Raw genomic sequence first — 25815 nt, forward strand, 5'->3', positions numbered from 1 at the left:
ATATCTCGGAATATAAAGGAGATAGCGTAATTTTCGCAATTACCTTTTTTATGGAGCAATTTGAGACTCACAAAAATAGTGGTAACCAAAATCTTGCCATGTACCTTAGATACCGAGATATTCATTGAAAACTAACTGAAAGTCAATATCAACATGATTCGTTTTGTCGCTTCGCTAATGAAAATTTGCATAATTTACATTTTTCGGAAGAAGTATCGGAATGACAGTGACATGAATGATATTCAAAATGTTTGCCACGGTGAGAAAAATGAATTAAACAATAGAGTCCGTCCATTCTGCCAGCTCAACACGACTTTTAATGAGTGGCTGGGCATTAACGATTGAGCTTTATGTCGACTGCTGCAATAAACTACCGTAAACTACTGGAGTGCAATGGTAATCTGTACTGGCGAAAATTTACCTAACGCATTTGTAAAATAGTATAATCGAGCACTCTACGTGATGCCAAGGGTATTTAATTAAAATAATATTTCTCTCGTGGTTGCTTTTTTTTGACTTCGTGAGGCTTACATATCGTCCTTGCAACTCAACGCGCACTTCATCCAGTATTAGAACGACATCCTCCTCGAAATCATCATAATCCTATTCATCGTTGTCAGGTTAATCCAAGTTTGTCGTGCCAGTCAGTAAAAATTAAAATTGTGTCGTTTTTAAAAAAGTAATAACAAAAAATAGGCTCATTTTTTCTCCAGATGTAACTGATGTAAACTGTCTAATCTTGAAATTAAAATCAACCAATCAATTGAAATTAATCGTCCAATTTGTAAATTAAATTTCGAAAGTAAAATTTCGTTTGGAATTTCAAGTCTCGCCTTCAATAAATAAGACATCGAAATGGAAACCTAATACTAACGTTGTTGATAACATATTAAATCCGATTCACGATTGCCAGTGTTTTCATTGCTTTCACAAACTGCAAGGTAGTACATGCGGTTACTTGAGTAACAGAAAAAACAATAGTTTTCTTTTTTACTGTACATGACCATGCTTAGGAAATAAAAATTGAGCTTCCTGTTACCTTATATGTGCCAGGATGCCGATCTCGATTCGGCGACATAACGATCTCGTGTCCTGTCTGCATGGATCCAACGGGAGTCGACTGTAATGTACAAAACATGAGATGACATTTGCTGAAGTAGCATGTAACTAAGACTTTTGTCTTTTTGCAAAGCTTATTCATAACATACTTGAGCCTCTGAATGCGAGATTATTCAATACGTATATGAAACTTCAGTATCAACAACTACTGCATCTAATAATAATGATATTGGTTTCGATGACGAAGGCTGCCATGTTGAGATTGAGAATTTTTATGCTGAAGGAGATTAGATGGTACATGAAATGAAACTACTGAGTATGAATTATAAATGGAATGGTGAGAGAAGGTAAGATGCGTATTGATTTTAAGTTATTGAATGTGAGAACTTCCTTAATAATCACTGCTATTAAAATTAAATATTGTAAAAAATACGGCTAATATATTTTTTTCATCTGCACTCAAATTTTGAAATCTCTCTCTGTTTCAAAGATCTCAACATAAATAAGTGAGAGTCAGAGAGTGAACGTAGTTGGTTGAAAAGCAACGGTAGAGTTTTAATATTGTAAAGATGTTTATGCATTTGCTCTACTATGTAACAAGCTTGTATTCATAACTATATTTTATGGGGCACTTGAAAGAGAACCAAACGTTGAAATGGGAGAGTATATACAGCTGGACCAAATCCATCAAACCATTGTTTCTGTATTTTATGGGCAGCAAGAGTAATAATCTTTTGAAACATCTATTACTCGCTTATTTTGAAAAATGTCAAATTTGGATCGTTAACTTTCAAGTATAATTTTCTATTAGAAAAAAACATAGTTTGAATAGGCAATTCTCACTGGAAAAACTTCAAGTACTTGGACCACCTCAAGGTCACCGTGTATGTAACCATGCGTGTAACCACAAACTACCAGCATTAATGGCTCTTCTCTCATGAATGAAAGAATTTAGGTAAAAATGAGATGTCAGAACGTCTGAATTTCGCTTCCGGGTGGAGTGACGAACCTTGTCAGACTTGGTCTTTCCAATATGAGAGGGTGCGGCGTCCCTCAATGCCCGAAGCTGTACAAAGTTGTCGGGCTATAGAATAGATATAGGGCAGCATGCAAAATTCAAAGATTAATAAGCCAACCGTAGAGCCCCAAGAACTCGTGATGAATAAGTAACGCCATTAACTCCAGAATTGCCACTTGTCTTCGTTTATTTCATTCATTGGAATTTAATTCTGAGTTATTAATTGAACATGCAGTGCTGTGCACGGTTAAATGATATTCTCAGTGTTTTTTAAATCAATTATATTTCAATTATATAGCACCCACCATTGTTTTGCCCGTCCAATCGAACTCGCCGTCATTGACGAAACCCCTTCTCTCGTAAAGATCCTGGAAGAGTTTTCTCAGGTACTCGTAGTCGGGTGTCTCAAAGAAATCCAATCTTCTGACGTAACGTAAGTAAGTGGCCATCTCCTCGGGATGACCGTCGCATAGTATCTCGATTGATGTTGCACGCTTTGTATCTCCAATCTTCTGGTAACGTTCTTTTAGCGTATCTGCTTTGAGACCCTGCCAAGGTAAGCTACCTCGTAGAAAGTACATGAACATGTGTCCAAGTGCTTCAAGATCGTCTCTTCTGCTTTGTTCTTGATTGAAATAAAAAATATCCATTATCAATACATGTTCATGATGCTTAATTTTACTATGAATAACCGATCAATTGTAAAAGCTTTTTTTTCCATAACGAGCATGCCCTAATAATGATGAAATTCCCTCTTAATTTACATGGTCTTCATGCTGATATCCCCAATTAACATACTATTGCTAGAGATTCAACAACTCCAATTAATCACCATGAAAATCATTACCTTTTCCCAGATGAGTATTAATACTCATATAACGTGCCGTTCCAGTGAGACTTTTGTGTTCCCGGTACGGTATATGTTTATTAGTTTCCAAGTCTATGTATTCTTTGGCCAAACCGAAATCGATGATATGAATGATCTTCTCTCTCTTAGTCGTATTACGTCCAATGAGGAAATTTTCTGGCTTGATATCACGATAAATCAGATGTCGACTGTGTACATATTCTATCCTATGGAGCTGCCACGTAGAAAAAGAAAAATCCACACATTCACCATTATTTATGAGTCACGAGGGCAAACAAAGGGCCAGTGACACTCTCACTCCTTATCTTGTAAGGAATGAATAAGAAAAATAAAATGACAGACTTACGAGTTGGGTGGCTATGTTGAGAACAGTTTTAAGCGTGAATTTTCTCCCACAGAGGTCAAATAGATCTTCAAGACTCGGTCCAAGGAGCTCCATTACCAGGGCATTATACTTTCCGCATGGGCCAAAGTAGTACACCTCCGGTACGCCTTCTATATGCGTGTTATGGACTGTACCAATGAATCGTATATAACGTATTTTTTAAATATGCCGTTTTGGAGGTAATGGCAATAATCATCAGTGGCAAAATAATTCACCCTTCGCCCTTGTTTCACCTGGATTTTTTCTTTTTACACTCGTCATTTTTATGGAAAAATCAATGGAAACGAGGGCTTCGCGAGAATTACAACGAGAGAAAAAATGAGGCGATACGACAGCACTAACTTCTTCAGCTAAATTTGATTTTTCAAGAGGTAGACACTGGAGACGAGAATTTTGCAGGATAAGACACATTGGTTAACATTTTTATGTATACTTCTAGCAAATTTGTTCAGAGTGGCAGCTTTACGAAAATATAAATGAATTCAGTCATTCGGAATTCACCATTTAACGAAAAATCAATGGAAGCTGGTCATTTTAGGTCAGTAAACATTTTGAAGGAATAACTATCCCGTGAAACTAGATAAAAATTGAAAAATTTTCAGTGAATATATTCATGAATTTCCAATAGAGCGCAAAATGCATTATTAATTAGAATTGAATATTCATGATTCCACTGAACATCCAATCCAGTGGGGGAATTTTCACCCCTCTAGTTATTGAAAAATCTGAAATTTTATTAAATTATCATTGAACCCTGAAAGTTCACCAGTGTATGTTCCGGCTGCTGCAATAGTTTTTTTCACTCATGTGGTTAGCGTCCGGACCAAAGGCGAGAACTGGCTAACCACATGAATGAAAAGACTCCACCGTAAAAGCCCGAATATTTTTCCGGAGTGATTTTCAGGTTTTCGAATTTAGGAACTATTTACTGCCAATTCCCACACGGAAATTCCTAAAGAGCAGTACGGAAAATTATTTTTTCTCCTTTGATCGAATTTAACTTCATGGTTCTCAAAACTACTGGTCAGTTACCAATTAAATTGTATTTTTTTTTAATAATGAGGCGATGTAAAAATTTCGTTGAATGTTCACTTGAACAGCTGACATGCTCTTCACCGTGGAAAAAAAATGTACCAACAAAAATCATTTCCCTTCGCTATTTCGCTATATTCTTGTCTACCCAACATCCTTATACTGAAGAAATTATTTCCGTCATATTCTCTCGTTTTTCCCCACACTGGAGAAAATGAGTAAAAAAATTATGCAAATAGTACTATTACTCACCATGTGTACCTAATAATTTATAAAACCTATACTCTAAGTGGAGCTGTGGCGCCTTTGACTTCATTGGTTCCTGAAAATAATGAAAATTGAAATCCCCAATTAATTGATCCTTAATTAACGATTAAATTGAGTAAAGTAACTTGCACGCTGGGATTTTAATTAAACCAACTTCAGTGGCCCCGTTAGTAACCTCACGTCACCGATATAAACTTGGTAAATACCACAGAATGATATAATAGACAACTGTCTATAGACTAATTACTTCGGTTTACAACAGATGTCCGAATGGCCTCACTACTTTTCCATCACAATTATTGAAGTTTCAGTGTTACGTCAAGGGTTGAAACCGACTAGGAGAGAGTCTCGTATGATATTACTTTCGCCGAGGTTTTACGTACACGTGACAGACAAGTGCAGATTACTTTTACCTCGAAAATTTCAAACATCAACAATGACAGATACTCACCATTTTAATTGCCACGTGCTCATTATTGTAGAGATTCTTCCCTGTAAAAACACAAGGAAAAAGCCATCATTAGAGTCAGCGTGATGAATAATATGAAAAATGAGGTGTGAGAGGATAAAAATTTATTGAATACAATTGCGGTATAATGAATTTGTTGCATTGTGCTGGGAGATGCTTGAAACATTGATGATAACAAGAGCAGCCACTGTCGAGTACCATCCAGTACAAGCCCTCCATCAAATAACCCAGTTGACTCTCCTCTCAGTGAGAACGAAAATGCCCTCATTCATAAGCATTGACCGCTGGCATGCGTAGGAGATGCCAGCAATCAGCCAGTATCTAGATCAATCCTAATAATGATGTATTCAATCAGTGAAATTGTTTTTTTCGGGAGAAACAATCCCTGAACATCTTGAAATTCAACCAAAATACAATTTTTCCAATGAGATCAATGAATTGCCCTGAGAATTTCATGATTTCTTTGATGGAATTTCGCCTTCAATTAATATTATGGTATTATCAAACGATATAACTTGGATTGCTTTTATCAATCAAATGTACTCCCCCACATTCTCCTCTTCGTGATAAAAATGTGAAATTGTCTATGATCTATCAGGATATTAATTCTTCTAATTCGTGAAATTCTCGTGCCAGGAAAATTGGAAAAACAACAACACCCATTGCCGTACAATAAACTCATTGTCTTCGGATGCTTCAGTGGAGAAGGATCCGAAAAAATTGAAGATAACAAGAGCAGCCAATGTCGAGTATCATCCAGTACGCGCCCTCCATCAAATCTCATCTGTCTCACTCCCTCTTTCTCCCCCAGTGCGAACGAAAATGCCTTCGCTGTTAAGAGCGAGCGTTGGCATGTGTAAGAGACGCCAGCAATCAGTCCCCATGAATCATGAACCAGCTTATAGCCCTACATCATACACCTACTACCATACTGACCAGGAATATGATGAAAAAAAAAAAACTGAATTATGCGTGAATGCAATTTAGTTACACTTGGTCTGCATCATGGTGCGGGTCGTGCTTTCAATCGACCGCGTGCAGTCTAACGATAAACTAGGCCAGACTGAAAATACTTCACGTGCCTACTTAACTCGATCCCAGGGATTTTTCAAAAAAAAAAAAATGAAGGAAAAAATAAATGGGGAGCAAGTTGAACGTCAAGACACAGATAGAACGCTGACACATTTTTCCGCGAGTAACTCGTCTTATTCATAATTTTGAAACGACCGTTTGGAAGTCACCTGAAGGATTCCTGTTCAGTCTCGCCTGGTAACACATTGATACGGACGCTGCTGGGAGTCAATGACACGTCCGTTGTTACCAAGTGGCCTGGTGTTGCCCGCCGTTAATGCACCTTCCAGGTGTTCGGGCATTAGTCCCTGAATTTTTCCGTTTATTTTTTTTCACGCCCGTTCGACTCATTTGTCCGGCAAATTTTTATTTATACTCCATTAAAAATTCAAAATAAATGCAACGTGAGTGGTATACAGGTAATAAAGATGGCTGACAATTGAGAATACAGAAGCCAGTTAACACCTTCGACCTCGTGATCGAAAGGTTTCACGGTCACATGCGCTAATATTTAATCTAATAAAAAACGCGCGAGAGCGTACCAACGGTATCTATAACAATGTCCATGCATCACGCGATACATCCACCATCCGGATATTCCATCGGTGCATAACAGTTTCTTTCGTTTTGTGATTTTTTTACCCCTCATTTTTTTCATACCAGGTACTCCAGGAGTTTGTTTTTCGTCTGGTGTTGGATATCGGATTTTGTTGTCTTTGTTGACTGCAGGGTCGAGGGTATATTTATTATCTAAAGGTCTTGATGAAGGAAACACTGAGTGCAGAGTTATGTTCTTGTTTTTATTGGGGGGGAGGGGGGAGGAGTCTTTCTGTTTCCCCTGAGGTTAATCAAGTTTTTGTTGCTTCTTTGATCATGGCTCTTGGCAATCTTTTGATTTGCTCTATTTTTCGGACTCTTTTCTATTATCCTGTGTTCTGTTTCACCTCGTCAATATGAAAGTTTCAATGTCTCTTGGGTCCAGACGAGTTTCAAAGGGAAATTGTCTTGAGAAAGAAGTCTCATGATTAAAATGTGGATACGATGCAGGAAACGACGAGGAGAAAATAGGCTCTGCTCAGCGTATTTCCCCCTTTTTGAGGGGGATGCTATCTTTTTTTCCCGCCCGAGGGATAGACTACCCTCGCTTCGGGCTGATTTACACCAGAAAAATATAAGTCAGCGATGAATAAACGTAAAATATCGTAAATCTTGTACCAAGAGTGATAGAAACAGAAGAAAAAAAGGAATTCACGAATACGTTCACGTTATTTCATCCACCGGGAGAGAGCGAGAGCGCAAAACAGCTGATTTTTGCTCGAGAAACTTCGGAGAAAAAATATGAGAACAAAAGATGGACCACCTCCATTGGGCAGAGTCCATCATCAGAACAGCTTAGTCCAGTTGGATATACTCAGTGTACCACAAACCTCACAGATTAAATTCCATTCGTCGTGTATCCAACGAACCCTTCCCTTTTGTTCAGTGCAATGTTTCCACCCAGAATCCCACAAAAGACCCTGGAAAACCAACGTGACGCGTATTTGTACTCTATCCTGTTAAACAGTAACAGGGCACCCACTCTCGTTGCACAAACTCATCCTCGCTAAACCTAAATTTGCGGGCGTTGTGGTACCGATAGTTTCACATGTGGCCTCATCTATTCCCGGATAGTGGCAAATCGAAATGACTTCCGACTCGCTCCAATCCACTCGAATTCAGGGAGGGATAATGCCAACGAGGTGAATCAGCTTGTTCAAGTGATCATCCAAGTTGGTAGTAAAGTAGCAGTCGCACGAGATTAATAGTACAAGGGAGAATATTGAATCTCAATAGTAATTGATGGATCGTTAGCGCATACAATTAATATACCAGGTAACCACTATTCAATATCTGATTGATGTATTTATGGGTAAATGCCATAACACGTATTACGTGATGGAAGTGGACAAGAGGCCTCATCTGTAATGAATTTGCTATTGTGTAATGAGCTAATAACGAAACATTACTATTTGTGGATATTGAGACAATAAAGGGAACTAGGGCTTCTCCGTGGATGCAGATATACTTAGGGGTTCACGTGTTTTCAAACTGTTCAAATAATCCGAACTTGGGGAATAATTGTAATGGCCCAGATTTTTTTCCTCCACCATGTACCAATCGATTATTCCAATTCCTTGCTCTGTAGTAGAGGTCTCCCCGGTCTATTGTTGGAAAATTTGTTCGATTATTTTTCCCACCCAAATTTCAGCCAATAGAATTGCACCATTTGTTGATATTTTGTATAGCCTACCTCGAATATCAGCGATAATTTTTTGAATATTTTGGTAAACAAACGACACCTAACCAAATAAACCTCTTTTCATGTCATGGCACAATTCTCTTGGCCGAAATTTGGATAGGAAAAATAATCCCCTGAATACCACTCGAGCTTCAAAATTATAGAATATTTCCCTCTAGGTTCCCTGCATACAAATGAAGTCGTCAAGTTTTTCAGGAAAAATCACTCGTGCTTCGCACTCGTGATTTTTTAGCCTGAAAAACTTGACTCCTTCATTTGTTTGCAACGAATCTATCGGGAAATATTCGATAATTTTGAAGCACTTGTGGTATTATATGTGATAAACCGAAATATTATATTTTTTTACGGAAAACTGGTACAAATTCATTTGTCATGAACCAATTGCGAATAAGGCAGTCCTCATACTGGTGATAATTTTGTTGAAAATTCGAACTGTCAGTGCAATGCTGATAATTAATTCTCAATAAGTTAAAAAATTTAACTCCAAAGCTTTGGCTTTCCTACTCTTCGTAAAATGACAATTTCGTGATTTCTCCTTCTTAAATCATACTTAAGCTTGTTTTCCTCAGACTAAATGAACCCTCCATGAAATTTCAATCCTCCTCTGACAATCCAGGATACTTGAACCAGTGAATTTTAAGAAAATTCCAGCAGTCCGAAGGGTAAAATAAAATATCGAAAATAATGAGAAAAATACATTCTCCGGAACGCTGAGGAGAACGACAGATGGAGTAGGATGAAGGCAAGACAAGACGCTTGGAGAGGAAAATCACGGAGTGCTTCGGTGAACTCGGCATCGTGTGCATCGATCGATCTCCAACTGCCGCGCGACTGGCCTACTCCCATACACCCTCATCCCCCCTCCTACCCCACAGCCTTATTTATTTTTTTTATCTCCCTCGTCCTTTATCATTCGCGGATGTTAAAGTCTATCTCAGTGAACGGGGTGTTCCAGCTGCCCTTTCACGATTTCTCACTCTCAACTGTATCTCCCTCATTCACACCCCTTGTGTTGTCCAATCCCCCACCAGTCTGCCCTCACGCCAACCCTTTCTACTCCTTTTGTCACCACGCTGCCGCATCGGTTTCCACTTAAGCATCCCTTTGACACCAAGTAGCACCGACTAACGCTCCACCGATACTGTTGGCTACAGACCTCGGCAGCAACGTCGCAGCCGATTATTTATGGATTTTATGTTCATTATTTTATCGATTTTTCCATTATTGTTTTTTTTTGGATTTTGATATGTGAGGGGAGTAATTGAAAAATTGGAGTGCTGGACGACAATAAATAGTGGGAAAGTTATGGGTGGGTTATTGGAATGCCGGGGTAAATTTCCGATTCCGTAAAGTGGTTGACAACCGCTTTTTCTTTATTTATCAGTGAGTTATGCGGTGAGTAAATTTTTCGCGTCGAGAGGAACGGCTCAGCTTTATCGTGAATACATTATAGGATGAATCTAGGAGTAACAGGGTGTCTGCGAATATCTGACAGGTTGTTAGGGTCTACCGGGGGTTTGAATAACATGAGATCGATTTTCGAAAAGTAAGAGAATCTCACAAAATTCGAACACTCGAAGAACCCCCGGCACTCAAGTAATTATTATTAAGTGGTAATTAAATAACAAATGTCAATTTCGGAAAATATTACTCGTTACAATCTGACAGCAGCCGGAGATAATGAATTATCGAAAGGGTATGAATGTCCTAGAGGGAACGGCGGTGGTAGACGACGAACACCACATTCTGAGGCGTGTTCTTCCATCGAGGGGCATTTATACGCCGAGGAAATTTTATTTCCGAGAATTTCATGTTTCAGAGAGCTTTAATATCTGAACCTCGATAAAATTCTGCATAATGTAATAATGTTGATGTAACGAAATTTATGCTGCGCGCACTTGAGTCTCCAATACATTCAGCCGGTGCCAATTATTCAACGATTGACATGCAGAAAAAAATGAGAAAATTCAAATGGAGAATTGAACTTAAAAACTTTTCTTGAATAGGTGAACTCACCAGACGTTCATCACTGAGGTGTATCATAAAGAGTAAATAAGTGCAAAAAAAAATTCTGTTAAGAAAACTTCTTGTGATTTTTGTATGAATTATATCGTTAAATCATTTAGTGACTAATCACGATATACGAATTAATATTAATATTTCTTCGAACACGTACTGATATAATGAGATAAGGTACGAGTATACACAACATATTGTGCAAAAACGACCATTAACGGATGATTCATGAGAGTTGATCCGTAATTTATTGTACGAATTGTCTCCTCGTGAAGACGAGAATCTTGAACCGTCGAGGTGACCTAGATGGCATATTTTATCGCATGACATTCGGTAACTATCACCGAATACTCGTTTCCATCAATAAAGCCCTGGTGTTGCTCCAGCGACATAAGAAAAAATTATTCAACGTTTCACAACATTGTACACCAATTGCAATTAAAATTAGAGAATCGGTAAATCACCCAAATACAAATACATTTTGCAGTCCATTCGGAAGCAAAAACCCATAACACAATGTATCTAACGCCATTGATGTATGAATCAATATCGCCACCTCAAAATAGTTGAAAATCCATTGACATTTCCGTCACAATGGCATCCGAATTCCCAATGTGGTGAGTTTCAATTACATGTTACGTGAAATTGTTCATAAAAGTTCTCATTTTTTTATTGAAATATCAAGTGTCATCAAACATCAATTTATTAAAAAATCATTTGGAGAATTGAGCTTCACATTTGAACTGTCAATAAATTGAAAATTCCTTCGACCCTTCCTGCCCCCTCCCCTCCCCGTCCCATGGTAATAAAATATCTTGAATTTGAGAAAATTCGATTGAAAGACGTCTTTCTAGATTTGAACACAAGTTTCTAAATTTCAGAAAAAACAAAATCTAAAATTCAGAGGTAAATTTGATAAATTAAATTTTTTTTTTCTCTGTGAATATGTTGTCAATTACGCCCCCCCTCTACCCACCAAAAAGAAATTCCTGAAAAAATTTGTTCGAATGCTTGAATTCAAAAGAAACGTTGAAAAAATGTAAATTCACCAGGCATTTGTCAGTGCAATTTGGCATGACTGAATGAATAAATTTGCAAAAGGGTAAGTGCGATAGAGGCAATGGCATTGTCGGATAAGAGGCAACGCCAAAGAGGTGGCAATAGTTTATGATCGGAGAGAGACGACGACAATCGACCACATTCGTGCAGTTTTCTGGCCTCACTCAAGTTAAAGGTGGACAGTCTCATTGTTGGCTGGTAAAACCCAAGAGGCCCGGTGTGTAAATGTAGGTCAGGGTACGGAGGCTATCGGACGAGTACTCCAAGTTACCCTCCACTAGGTGAACAATTAAAGAAAATAATAATAATTATGAGCGAAACGTCAGCAACAATAGTGACGACTGTTTGTGAACTGAGCAATGTGGCCTGTGCACTCAGATATCGTTCGGATTATTTGATGAAAAATAGTTCCGAGTCAAAGGGTAAAATGAAAAATGGAAAAATTTTATTTTTATTAGTTGCATTCATGTGCTTTTTACTGGCTGTTGATCACTCGCGTATTCACTCTATTTTCATTGACTTTCCGCGATTAAAACTGTTTTTGGGTAAATATTCCCTGTTTTATGTGACTAATTTCTCATTACATGAATTTTGTAGGCTTGTTGGAGTCAAGTTGGAGACCCCTCCTCTAGGGTATTAATCTATAATCCGCAATTATATAATAATTAGCCTCGCGAGCAGTGAAGTAAAGGGGTTATCATCCAATTTACTCGTTTACTTGAGGAATTGGAAACTCCGAGTCATTCAACCGAGATCGCGCAAGCACTGTTGATTAATTATTTACCAGAAAATGAGGAAAAGAAATGAAAAATCCGAACTGATGGAAAAGAGAGACCGGGGGAATGAGACGAATTTCCATCTGGCATTGTCATTCATTCATTAAACTTTTCCTCATCTCTTCTACCCACTTCCCTTCCCAGGACATCAAGTGTTGGATGAAAAAACGATCGATATCCTCTTGATATCGACGATTTTAACTGGGTGAAGTGAGCCACAATGAGGGTATTCGAATGAGACAGCGACCTTCGTCGAATTACTGACGATTCTCTTATACGTCGTAGTGGAGTGTCATCGAGCCAAAGGAGAAAACTCATCCTTCCACCCCGAGTTTTATCTCACTCGATAACACTCCAATTGTCATGGAATAGTCAGTATTATCGATGCTAATAAAAAATATCGATAAGTCTATCAGATACGAGAGACTACTCTTCACGATTTCAAAATCATTTTCCACAGACGAGTGAGGCAGGAGACATTATTGTCTTGGAATCTCCATAACTCATTGAATTTATTATTTAATGGAATTATATTCACTCATCTGTAAAATGGAATTGAATTCCGACCAATAATAAGCACATCCTCATTTATCGAGTACACGATAATCTTCCCCCACGAAATAATCAATAATTATTCATGAACACAAAGGAGCTTCATCTCTATGTCCACCGAAACCTGAAACATCCGGCGCCAATGGATTCAGCAGGTCATTTCACCTCAGTCTCATCGCGAGCACATGATATGAGTCACTCGATCCCACCAGACAGGTAGCAACCTGTCTCAGCGTGTTTCACGTGGACTGGAGGCCATGAGGAGTGAACCAGCAAGAGGTACTAAAAATATTTGACCACAAAAGAAGGTGAAACTCCTTCGATTATCACCACTGACGTCAGTCCCCGGGGTTTTTGCACGTAGATATTCCCATGTCAGAAAGTGAATCGTCTCATCTCCGTTCACTCGCCCTCATCAACTGAATCTCCAATACCCTTTGACCCTCTAGACCCGTCAAAAATTCAATTGCACACGTGTCACTCGATTTCTTCACTTCTGCATCTACTGACAGAATGAAGCATCGAGAGAGGGAGCGTGGGAAAGTTGGAAAGGCAAAGACCGATCGATTCGAGCCTCTACCCCCCCCTCCCCCTCCCACACCATCCTCTTTTTTTGTTGCCCTTCTGTTGCGGGCGACCGGAAGCCTCCCTCTCTCTGCTCATTCTCTCCGCATCTCTGTACCTGAAACCGATAACTCTGGAATCTCGTACTTCCCCATCCGGCCTCAACAAGACAGTAAAATAAATAAGAAGAACTAAACTTCAGGATGAATTTTGGAAGTCAATTCTCACGCGGAAAAAAGTTTTTCATTTCCGGAACCGATCCCTGATCATTAAAGCCCTGTAATTGGGAAATTCAACGAGCAGAAAATTCCAGAATTCAGAAGTTTAGGGAATGTACAGGGTAATGTCAGGGATTGTTAGGGACTCAGCTGTTAATTTCAGTGACGGAATGCGCTGTCAGAGACAGATAGACCGGAGATTTATCATTCTGTTCGATTTTTTTTCCTGAATTCGCTTTAATTATCGCTGTAATTATCTTTCCTATAACCCTCGCCACAGAGATGATCAATAAAAATTTGGCAAGTTCCCGAGATATGGATTGAACTGTCTTGCAGCAACGAATAACCAAAATTTCAGTGATAGAAATCCGGTATCATCAGCCCTATCCCAGCCAGGGTACCCTATCATCAGTAATTAAATTTAGATTTCTTCAAATGAGGGCCATATTCCTGAAGATCACGGACTTGTTTCCACACGCAAATATTTTTCTAAAATTGATTTAATCCCTTATATTATTTTTGAAGTCGTCAAAACCGTTGAGTACCCTCATTTTCAAATTTTCATAATTTTTCTCGAGCTAAATTACAAATTTTGTCGTCGAGCCAGACGTGTCATCGTGAAGACCTTGCACTCGGTTTAAATTGTCCGCGCCCGAGGCTGTTGTGCTGCACCACTAAACTAAGCAAGTAAGCACCCTCTCTCTCTCTCTCTCTCTCTCTCTCTCTCTCTCCCTTTCTCTTTCTGTCTCTCCTCCGCTCCCGATCGTCTACACGCTGCAGTTAAAATTTTGCGACCATCGCTTTCTCCTCTATTCCCTGAACCCTCGTAAATGGTACTTCAAGTTTTAATGTCATCCGCGGCTGAACCATTTGCACCTGATAATCATTGTCGATCAACGTAAACAAGACAGGGGGATAGTCACGAGAATTGGTAAAAAAATGAGAAAGAGAGGGAGGGAGAGAGAGTCATGGGTGCAGTTGGCTGACAAGAAGGGTATGCAACCAGGTGGTGTGCCGGGAAAATTCATCCACACTAAGGTGAGTTACTGTTGTAGAAGAGGTCTTTGGTTGTCTCTCGGGCCGTCTCGACTCGTTTCGCACCGAGAACGAAGGAGGAGACCCGTTTGCTGGAGGAAGTGCCAGCCACTTTTCTGTTGTTACCCGCACAGTGAATTGCCGAGAGGAGGAATAACCATTGTCTTGATTCTGTTATCAAACTGACAATTTAATTAAACATAAAATAAATTCTTTGTCTCGTAATAACTGTTTTCATCGGACAGATTGTAAATCTACTGCTGGATTTCTAAATTTGTTTTTTTTCTATTGGATTTTTAACGAAATCCGTTGCAATTTCTTTCGAGAGCTTGAAACTGGCCATCGCCCGAAGCGATTTTTTGTTTATTTTTCAGGGAAAATATGAGTAATTCACAGGAGATGGAAAATTGAAATGGGAATAGGATTGAACAAAAAATGAATGAAAATTTGAATTTTATGGGTAACATTGAAAGAAGCGAGTTTTCAGTAGAAGTGAGATGAACATTTAACTAAATTGTCAATCGACAATATTCGTAAACAAAATCTCCTGAATTTTCACTTTTTCCCTCGAATTTTTCACTCAATTTCGCTAACAAATACTCATCTTATCATCTTTGTTCTATATAAACAAACACGTAAACCCTTCGTTTTTTTCTGTACATATCGATTACTATTACGTACACAAAATGTGAATAATTGGCTGAAGGCCTTCGGACGATGGCCAATTGCGAGCATTTACCACAAATTTGATAAAAAAAAACAATTCTGTTGGGGAAATGAAATCTGTAAAAACCAAACGGTACACACACCAATGGAGATAAAAATTAAACGTTTGGAAGTCCGAGAAATTCAAGTAAATTAACCCTGTTTTCAATTAATTGAAAATTCAACGTAATTGGACACTGACGGTTTGATTGAAAATCCGCGTAAAATAAAAAAATCTCGTGTTTCTTGAGTTTTCAATTTTATCAAATATACCAGGATTTTTAGTTTAATTCAATGTCCATGAACTTTTCCTTACTAATGTATTTCAAATGTTATCAGCCCATTCATTATAACTGCTGAGGCAAGCTGATGATATTAACGTTCAAGTGCAAACACAACTGAGAAATAAAAGAAACGTATTGCAACACTTTCCCCTTTTTTTTTCATTCCACCTTTATATTTCCTCCCGTGTGCATTATTATTCACCGAATTATTATTAATGAAATTGTTTCCCCTCGTAATTAATGTTATTTCACAAGCATGCACACAGCTGTACCTTGAATTCCGTCTCGATAGTTGAGCATTACATTCTCACCTCCTCATCACAGCAACAATACTTGTATACAAAGTATTTTTCCGTTTAATATTCATGCTTCTGTCCGAGGTTATATTTGTCGTCGTCTCGTGACGAGAATTCATGAGCGATCGTGACCCCGGTTGCGCTTTGGTGGCAAAGATAATTCGAATATTTTTTATTTGACTTTTACTCCCTCTTTTGTTCATTAATCAGTTCTAGAACTGGATGACTAGAGTTTTGAGCCACAAAGTACACAATTTCAAGATAACCGTGATGAGCGTTGCACATTGATAAAATCAGCTGATAACAGGTATAGACACGTTAGAGAGACATTTTACGATGCATTTGTTCGCCTTTGAAAGGTCTCATGGGTCGATATTTATTTGAATTTTTTTTTTGTTTTTGTTCGCCGATTTTTTTTAACGCAGGTCTCTGATCACCTCCGGTTGTGAATTTTATCATAGAATTATTCCGATCGATACACGAGTTATACAGGGCACTTATAAATGCATGAGGCGTTTAAAACCAGATTTGTTAGAATCCATGCAAATACTAAGTGACGTAGAAATTTATGAGGATCGAACGATTGATAATTTTCATTATTCCAGGTGATTCTGAGTGCTCAATACTTTTTTTTTCAATGTTTCGATCTGATGGGGATTTTATTTCGTGAAACGTATTGTACTTCCGGTTTCTAATGGAGAGGGATTGACCTCAATTGGCCTTTTTAGTTGTGAGGTCACGAGACTTTTGGGGGATTTTGATGATTTTACGTGTAATTCATCATTTTTTTATACCTCTCATGTATAAAATCATGGATATTAATATTCATGAGAATTTTTATTCGGTCGAAGTTATTTTCTCAAGATTTCTCAAGTAAAAAGACCTATTGATCAATTGAAAATATATTTCTACCTATTCGTGCAATCACGAGTTATTATAAAAAAAGATAAGAAGTTTTCGAGATAAAAATTTGCCGATTAAATCGAACAACGAAGTCGAAATAATTTTAGTATTTCCTGCGTTTCGTACATTTGAAAAGTTTATTTCCTACACATTACGATGGAAAATACTGTTTAACACTCGTGAAATATACTATTCTACCGCACAAGAAATAATTTGGTTGGAATTGCCAAGAGAACAAAATCTACTAACGAATTGAAACGTCTGATTCCATTATTTATTTGAAATATGTGGATTTTATTTATTCATGAACGATTAACTAGGAAATGTCAACTGAAATTTCAGAGTTCACTGCTCAGTTTCCCATTCTAATGTCAATCAATATAAGGGTAGGACTCTCATATTTTTCATTAATTTTCATTGTAGCGCATGGCAACCAAAATAAATATGACTTCGACCAGCAGATGACGGACTAGTCCCGCCGGAATGTCCCCTTCGATTACGATAAATATATTTACCGGAACATTTCGTGACACAACGACAATCAAGTCTATAATACTGATGAACCTTTCCATGAAATTCTCAATTGTTAACTGCGAGAAAAATAGCTAATTGGTATTAACATTGAATATAAGAGGTGGGCGAGAAAATAACCGGTCATTTTTTCCATTCATAACAGATAGAGATAAGAGCTCCGCCAGATAAAGATGAGCACAAAAATGTACGGATTAAGCTAAAGGACGGAAATGCTCCATTCAGTCTTATTATCGAGATCGAGATAACTCGTTCTGTTTACGCGAGACATTCCCCTCTGACCCAAATGAAAAAGGTCATTGCAATGCCTCTCCAATCTTGGAAGAACAATAAAAAAATAATAATGCTGTGGAATATTGGAATAAGACGAGTGAATAATGCAATACAGCAAATATCAATTCTTCCCTGTTATTCGTAATTTGACTCATTAGACATTCCGATATTGTATTACGTTTTAATGGTTCCCTAAGATATCGAATTGTTCTTATAAGAACTTGAATATCAAAGGTGAAAAGTTTATTTCTGTCGAGGATTATTCAATTTAAAATCACCTCCATTATTCTAGGGAGAAAGTAAATTCTATTACTGTGTAGAGAAAAATTTTTGTATCACTGAGTTTTGGTCCCTCGTAAACAAAAATATTTTCTACTTTTTCTACAAATAATTCATAAAAAAAGTTCAATGACAACCCTTTACCGATCCCTAAGGTGATAAATTTATAAACATACGACATTGGGTTGCCCAAAAAGCTCTATTTCCTCGTTATATGATACTTCTCTGCAGGTTTTACTCTCGAAAAAGGTTTTATGTGAAAATAGAAACAGCAATTGATGTTTCGTTTTTTAAGAATTATGGGAAAGTCGATTCTTGAATAAAATAATAATAGTTAAACCGTAAAATTTGATTAGGTTATTTTCAGATGAATACGAACTGTCCGGGATTTATGTGAAATTATATCGACAATATCCAGAAATTTTATTTGAACAGCACCAGATTTGTTACAGCTCATACGTTGTAATTTTTCCAGTACCAACAGCAGCTTTTTGCTTTATTTTTCTATTCTCTTCAAAGAACCCATCTTTTATTTTAGAGATAATAAAAAATTTATTGACAAACGTCCCTTCAAAAGACATATTTGCGGCCGCCCACAAAAGGGTGCAATTTATCGATATGTAGTTATGAATATTCCGATAATATTGATAACCGAAGATGTAATTTTAAATTCGTTTTAATGAAAATTATGGAGAATAAAAAACGCAAGTATCTCTTAGGCTCGAACACGTTTCATTCTGGAAAGAGAGCGTGTCATATGAACGACAAATTCACATGAAACAATTTCTCTGCCGATAGTTTATGACGTGCGACTTTTGGCATTTGATGATTGACCATTGGAAGTTTGATTAAGACAAATCGAGGTAAACATTTTTTAATCGTCTGCAAAATCATTCCAACTTCATGAATGTTTGCTTAGACGGTTATTTGACCTCTAAACCCGCAAAAATCAAGTCAATTGAATTTTTCCCTCTCAAATATTCCGCTAGTTTCAGCTTTCTATTTTTGGCTCCAACAAGACTTGCTCTAGAACCTGTTCCCTTTTCTCCGTTCGACTACCAGTTGTCCTTCTCCCAGTGGAGTTTAATTAATCCACTGTAATTGAAGGAATCCAAAAACTATTCTCACACCTCATCCCTTACTGGTGTCTACTGTTCCATCGACAATCAACTGAATAAGAATAAATTTAATGACTCACCGAGTCGAAGTTCCCCGAAGTTACCACAGCCAATTTTCTTTCCAACTCGGAAGTTGGGTCCAACCATGAGAATTCCTGATGTCGATGTGACACTGTGCCTGGACGTATGCATGTTGGATCTAGTTGCATTACCACTTCCTCTCGATGCTCTTTTGGCAGCTTCCTGTTCACGCTCTCTCTCAGCACCCCTGGTCATATCCTTGTCACCTCTTGTCTCCCTACCGTCGCGTTTCTGCATCTTTTCTGGTGAAAGTTATGCACTAGTCTGGTTCCACCTTGTTAGCGAAGAACCAGAACCAACACAACTCAATTACCACCCTACAATTCCCTCACTATTTTTACTAATATCGCAGTCTGTCAGTACTGGCAGTAGCTGCTGCTTGTTGGGTATGTGATTTCCATGTTGTGGCAATTGTTGTTTCAGGGTCAAAGGGTGAAAACTCACTGGAGCAATCACCTGTCTGCCCTGTTCCGAATTCCCCAGAGTAAAATTTCCCCGATGCCTCTCACACCACTCCACAATTTACAAACAAATAGGCACAAGTTTGACAAATTCCCTTATTGCCACTGGTTCATACTTCCCCCCTCACATTCACAAGGCACGAAAAAACCGAAATAAACACTTCAACTCCTACAGCTCCAACAATTCCACGTTTTACCCCAGTAATGATAAAAACTGATAATTTATCAATGGTTACCAACTCAAACTTTGTGTTAGAATGGGGCGCTCGCCCTCATAACAGTTGCCCCAGGGAGAACAGAAATGAATTATTGAAAATAGAGAGGATAAAAAAACAGACGAGAAATGAAGCTGGAGATTGACAAATCGAGAAACAAAAATTGATACGAATTAAAAAAATAAATGTACAACCGGTTTTTATGTACAACCCGGCCGGTCGAGAAGCTCAATGAAGGAGAAAACACGAACCTCAGTCACTGTCCAGAGCATCCCCAACTGTGGACCCGTCGTCGGGCAGGGTGTACCCCCATACAACTATTATGGATCATCGCCAGTTGTTGTAAATCACTTTTATTTTCTCACAATCCCTCGACTCCGGGTATCTCCCACAACAGTATCTCCTTTTGCACTTCAACTCCAACACTTTTACCACTTATTTGCCCTCTGCAACTGCGTACAGACGTCGACAATATCTCCAGATTATAAAAAAAAACTCAAAAACGCCTGGAGATTCATCCAACGATGCAGGAATCAACGGGATAAAACTCGTTTCTACGGTGCATTGAACTCCAGGGATTAATAAAGTGATGGAAACAATTGTATTATTCTCACATTGCCAGTTTGGCAGTATAAAAAAAAACTATCTCGTCCACCTTCCCTCGGTTATCCTTGCGACACCAAACGGTAGCCAACTTGAACGACAACTGACGGGGCTGTGGGGCGAGAAGGAGGGGGCCAAAAAGATAGAGATGTTTTTGTGTTGCACTACTTCATTAATTCACCAAAAATTATTTAATGCCGATTCCCCACACGATTAATTTTCACAATTTGTTAGAATATATCTGTTGAATTTACGGCATTGTGGCACTGATTCACTGGAGTCTTTTTGGGCACCACCCCGTGGCCCACGACCACAAGAGAGAAACACTTTGGCTTCACCCACGGGCTACACCAACTTGGCCACTTTGGCCGACACGGATAAAACGGTTGGGAGCGGGTCTCGATGTACATTGGATGAAACTTTTTTTTCTTCTTTGTGGAGAGCCCCGCCAGGCCTACCACGTTCACGAGTTATTGGCGATTCATGGAAAGAGCCTTTTAATTTTGGATCAGCCATTGTTCGCAAGATGGCGCACCCTCACAGACCGGGAAAATTTGCTTCTTCATTTTCTCGAATTATTTGGCTGTTTTACACTCGAAACGTTAATTACTAACACGGAATTAATTTATTCGAAATTCGTTTGAGTCGTTACTTGATCGAGGGCATCGTAGAAGTGGAGAACATTTGGTGAAAAAATTCGCGCTCCATTTTGTTTGTTTCTTTTCGGTGTAACGTGCAGTTAGGTCGCTGTTTCCATGGCAGCCGGGTCACAATCACTCGGTTCTCAATCTATTACACGGTTTTTGGAATTATTCTTTATTATTTATATCGTATGACGGACGAGAATGGAGCAGCTGGCAGGGAGCAATGTCCAGGTTGTTTTGACTCTCAAGGAAGGTAATTATGGTTTTGTCAGGGATTTTATTATTTATGTAACCTCTCTTGGGGCACGGTGGGGGTAGTGGCGGGAAAGCATGTTGTCATACCGATATCGTATCAGTTTGAGCCGGCACGAGGGGATAATTCAATATTTCAGGAGGATGATTATCACTTATTTGAAGAATGTTCGATGAATGCGGAATAATAGTTTAATCGTGAAGCGAGGAAAAATGGAGGCGCTTGTATGATTGATTACTATTAATTTGATCATATGATTTCGTTGAATCATGGGTATTATCAAGGCTGAACAGATGATTTGGGTTGCAAAAAAGGAGGAATTAATTCTGTGGGTTTTTAATTATTAACGATCGAAAACGACTGTTTTATACACACGTGCGGTGCGTATCAAATTATTAACAACATATCTATATTTATATAGCGAAGTACTTTAGTAATTGCAAGGAATGTAGCAGTTATTCTTCAATTTTAGACCTATCTTTCTTACGTTAAAACGAAAAATTATTAGAGTAGTGCCAGATCCATTCAAAAATGAAAATTATGTCGTGGTAACAATTGTCTTTTAGATCTTTATGATTGTCGATTTTTTGTGAAAGGAGTAAATGAGATCAATCTCTTGTAAAATGTTAGCAGCGCATTTTTTCCCCTTTCACAGCATTATTAACTATTCGTTGCAGGAAAGGGCTTTGATAAAGTAGCAAATCCCACAAGTATCATCGGAACGTTGAATGGATTATCACTAGAAACAGATTTAATTTCTCCGGAAGCAAATCCTGTGTATGGTACCGATCTAGTATGGGAGGCAGCGAAAACAACTCTTCGAAAGTAAGAAATATAACTAAAAAGCTTGCATAGAAATGATTGAACCGCAAGAGAAGCATTTTATTCAATTTAAAAACATAACAGGATGCGGTCAGGACAAGAGCCATTGAAACTCGAATGTATCGAATTCAAAGAGAATGGCGTAAAGGAAAAGATTGGGTACTTGTTGTTGAGCCTGCGATCAGCGCAAATTGTTCCCCGGGGGTATGAGAGTACCATTAAGATGAATTGGCATAGGCTACTGGGGCTCAGGAACGATGTGAAAGGTGATAAGCCTGAATTTTTACTCTCATTGACCATTGAGGACCGGGATACTAGAGAGGTTGGGTCTTCAGAGGTAAATTGAATGATATACTAGATAAAGTATGACTGGTTCCGTTGATCAGGATAACAATGCCCGGGTTTATCAATTATTAAAGAAAGTTTTCAATTTATTTGCAAATGCAATCTAACTCAATTGTTATTGAATTTACCGCATGTGAAGTTTCATGACTTCGTTCTCATCTTGATGTTTAGAAAATAGAAGAAGAACCGAATAAATTAATCGAGATGAATGACCTTCCTGTACCGTACGTAATTTCTGAAGAAAGATTGATTCAACTCGGTCCCATAACGACTAGCAGAGAATTATTTTCATTGAATATCTTGACTGGAATAACTGCCAATCTTCACCTCATCGTCCCCAAACCCACATCTCCAAACAGCCCAACCAAACTCCTCACCTTTTGGTACAAAATCCTGGACAATGAACTCCAGTCCAAACCGTTTACGATGGACTCCACCGTCTTCTCCCTGAATGAGAAGATCATCATGAGAATAAGGAGTTCCTTCCCAGTGTTACAAATTTACGTAGAGAAAAACCCCAATTTTCTTGTGGTTCTCAAGTGCGGAGAAAGTGTATTAGGGGAGTCAGAGGTGGATTTGAAGGGACTTTTATCAGGGGGTAGTTCAGGACAATGGGTGGATATACCAGGGGGCAAAGAAGCCCTTCTGAATAAACGATGCTTCCTGAAGACTCTGGATAGAAGAGATGAGACTGATAATGCGGACGAGAAACCGTATCTTGATTTGCAATTGGTTCTTACGCGGTTCGGCAATCAGGGCGATGAAGTGCATGTGAATTCCCTTCCCAATAATTCTTCTTCGACTACTAAACACATAGAAACGGTAACTGTGTCTGTTCCATTCTTTTTGAAATTAGATATTGTGGAATTTAATTGAAATTTGAGATTGCATATTTATATGATAGTGAAATATGAACACAACATCCAAAAACATGAAAAACTTTGAGGCTTGGAAAACCTTTTTCTCAAAATCTATTCCATTACGTTCCACCACTTTATTACTGAACAAATCATTCCGAATCTCCATAACAGAACCATAATGTGGCTTTTCATTTCCAGATAATGGAAAAGCAATGTGTTACAATGGGTCATCAAAATCCTCCTGATGACTCAGCCAAGCATTTACGTAGTGTGCATGAAACGGACTGTACAAGCAAGATGAATCATTTTTCCAACTCTGAAATACTTCAAGACCAACCACGAAATACGATAACACACTCGTGGAGTGAGAAGGATGTTACAAAAAACGTTGAGGCATATCATTGTTATTGTCTCCACGTTGCACTGAATTCTATGACACTGCAATCACAATTGATAAAAAATATTGAATTCAGGTTCCATCATCCAAAGGCTGAAGTTATGTCCACACTTTATCCGAAAATGCCAGTGAGAATGGGTGAGACGTTGAGATTACAGGATATTGGTTGTAAACTCCACTTTATCTCCTCAGTTGAGGACATCAAACACTTGCTGGTGACCTATCCGCCGAGGATAAGTATTCGGGATGAGGAAAGGATAGAAAGAAGCTGTTTGGGTCAGGCTATCCTTGACGTGAACCGAATTTTCAATGATTCAGAATTGAAATGTCAATATGAGGCGCTTTTATTCGATTCTAGTCGCAATGAAATCGGTTCTGTACAAGTACAGATGCGCTTGGTCGATCATGGGCCATATTACAGGACGACCAAGACCATTTGGAGTGAAAATTTGGGACCGCCAGTTCTAGACGATTCTCTAGCATCAAAAATAGTAGACGAATTGGAGACGTGGAAGGAGCGACAGCAGGAGATGTTCAGAGTGGAATTAAAATGGAAAGAAGAACGACATCTGAATCTATTGAGCGAAGAATGGCAGAGGAGAAGGGAATCATTGGAGTCCCAACTAGCTTGTAGTGTAGAACAATGTAAAATCTTAGCTAATAATTTAAACAAGGCCACTGACGATCTGAGAACGAGGAGAATACATAGCATGGAAAAAGAGGCACAGCTGTTGAAGACGAATGAGGAGTTGCAGTGGACATACGATAGAAAATTGAGAGATCTGAAGGACGCATCGGAGAGGATGCGGGAGGACTGCGCTTCAAAATTATCTCGACTCGAAGATGAGAAGAAGAACTTTGAGGAACAGATATCAGAGTTGAGAAATGAGAATACTCGACTGCAGAAGACCATTTCTAAGCAGAGTGAGCAGCTCACGGAGTACCAGAAGGGAGGTTTTACATCTGAAGAAACGGAGAATCTTGTGGAGCAGATGAAGAGTCTTGAATATAAATTCAATAATGCCATGAAGAGCAAGACGTTTTTTAAGGAGCAATGGGGAAAGGCTGTGAGAGAGATTCACAAGTTAAAGATGGAGCATCAACAGGCCTTGGAAGTGCAGATTAAATCAAGCAGAGAGGAGCTTAAGAATATTGAGTAAGTAATCGGTAACTCAGTGATTGAAATTACCAAATCGAGCTAATAATTATTTCATATCATGCATATTTTTACAATGGATTTTTTTATTAATCTTGCAGCTTAGAACAATTACTTCAAGCAGATTCGGCAGCCCTTTCCAACGACAAAATTCTCCTCGATGAAATTCAACGAGAAATAAATGTAATAAGACCAAAGCCCTCTTATGTGATTAATGCTGAAGAGTTCAAAAATCTTTATGACTCTTCTTCTCGATCAAACGTAGACTACGGAAGACAACAGCACACCAGGGAATCGAGTGAACAAGAGAAAAGATTACGACAATTAATTGAAGAGCGCGACACATTATTGAAGACTGGAAGCTATAGTACTGAGGATGCAATAATAATTAGACTAAATTCGGAAATACGATCTTTATTGATCCCTCGTTGACATACTGTACTCATCTTTTATAAAGTAAGTTAATAATATATCTTTGTATTTATTGATGTTTTTAAGCAGCGCGAAACTGCAAAATTTACTCACACTTCTATTTCCTTTACCGTTCAATAGTTTACGACGTTTTGAGATATTTATAGCGCTATTTACGACGTGTTTGTGCGGTGTTTTGAAAATTTTTTAATGTACTGCAGAAGATAAGTGCATCATGAACCGGAGAAAATTGCGAGTTAATGTTCAGCAAAAGAATAAAATATAGTGCTGGACATTACAGTACTATCTTGAAATAACACATTTTTATTTTCTTTTAATAATACCATAATGTGGAAAAACGATAAATTAAAGTTATTTAAATTCAATTGCGGAACCGAAATTTCAATTCCAATTTCCCAAATCTCATCAAAAATATCAGCTAGATGTTCGTCCCATTATTTTTCCACTGTAGCCACCATCAATTCTTTTT

At 38.3% G+C, this 25815-nt stretch overlaps 2 protein-coding genes across 13 annotated transcripts in view; one reads left to right on the top strand and one right to left on the bottom strand.

Annotated features, from left to right (window-relative positions):
- The window catches only part of Gish (gilgamesh), a 29476-nt gene extending 8437 nt beyond the window's left edge, over positions 1-21039 (bottom strand). For 5 of the 10 annotated variants that reach the window (XM_064124825.1, XM_064124820.1, XM_064124818.1 and 2 more), the window contains exons 1-7: positions 19158-21039; positions 5081-5121; positions 4615-4684; positions 3292-3458; positions 2925-3159; positions 2383-2702; positions 1040-1120 (exon numbers count right to left, since the gene is read on the bottom strand). In XM_064124825.1, coding sequence (XP_063980895.1) covers positions 1040-1120; positions 2383-2702; positions 2925-3159; positions 3292-3458; positions 4615-4684; positions 5081-5121; positions 19158-19395 — 1152 coding nt within the window. In that variant the 5' untranslated portion in view covers positions 19396-21039. Of the gene's footprint in view, positions 1-531; positions 604-1039; positions 1121-2382; positions 2703-2924; positions 3160-3291; positions 3459-4614; positions 4685-5080; positions 5122-19157 lie in introns of all 10 variants that reach the window. The other 5 variants (XM_064124826.1, XM_064124817.1, XM_064124824.1 and 2 more) reach the window with 2 other exon arrangements.
- A 140-nt stretch (positions 21040-21179) lies between these two features.
- Positions 21180-25786, top strand: LOC135164448 (centrosomal protein of 120 kDa). Of its 3 annotated transcripts, XM_064124802.1 has the most exons (7): positions 21180-21334; positions 22012-22159; positions 22241-22493; positions 22673-23323; positions 23560-24914; positions 25016-25370; positions 25467-25786. In XM_064124802.1, exons 1-6 carry the CDS (start codon positions 21283-21285, stop codon positions 25344-25346), a joined length of 2790 nt encoding a protein of 929 aa, XP_063980872.1. In that variant the 5' UTR covers positions 21180-21282; the 3' UTR covers positions 25347-25370; positions 25467-25786. The 3 variants fall into 3 exon arrangements, with proteins under 3 accessions (XP_063980872.1, XP_063980871.1, XP_063980873.1); XM_064124801.1 differs by having other exon boundaries at positions 25016-25786; XM_064124803.1 differs by lacking the exon at positions 21180-21334 and adding an exon at positions 21467-21714 and having other exon boundaries at positions 25016-25786.
- Positions 25787-25815: the final 29 nt, after the last annotated feature.

Source organism: Diachasmimorpha longicaudata, chromosome 7 (assembly GCF_034640455.1).
Source record: "Diachasmimorpha longicaudata isolate KC_UGA_2023 chromosome 7, iyDiaLong2, whole genome shotgun sequence".
Taxonomy (NCBI): Eukaryota; Metazoa; Arthropoda; class Insecta; order Hymenoptera; family Braconidae; genus Diachasmimorpha; species Diachasmimorpha longicaudata.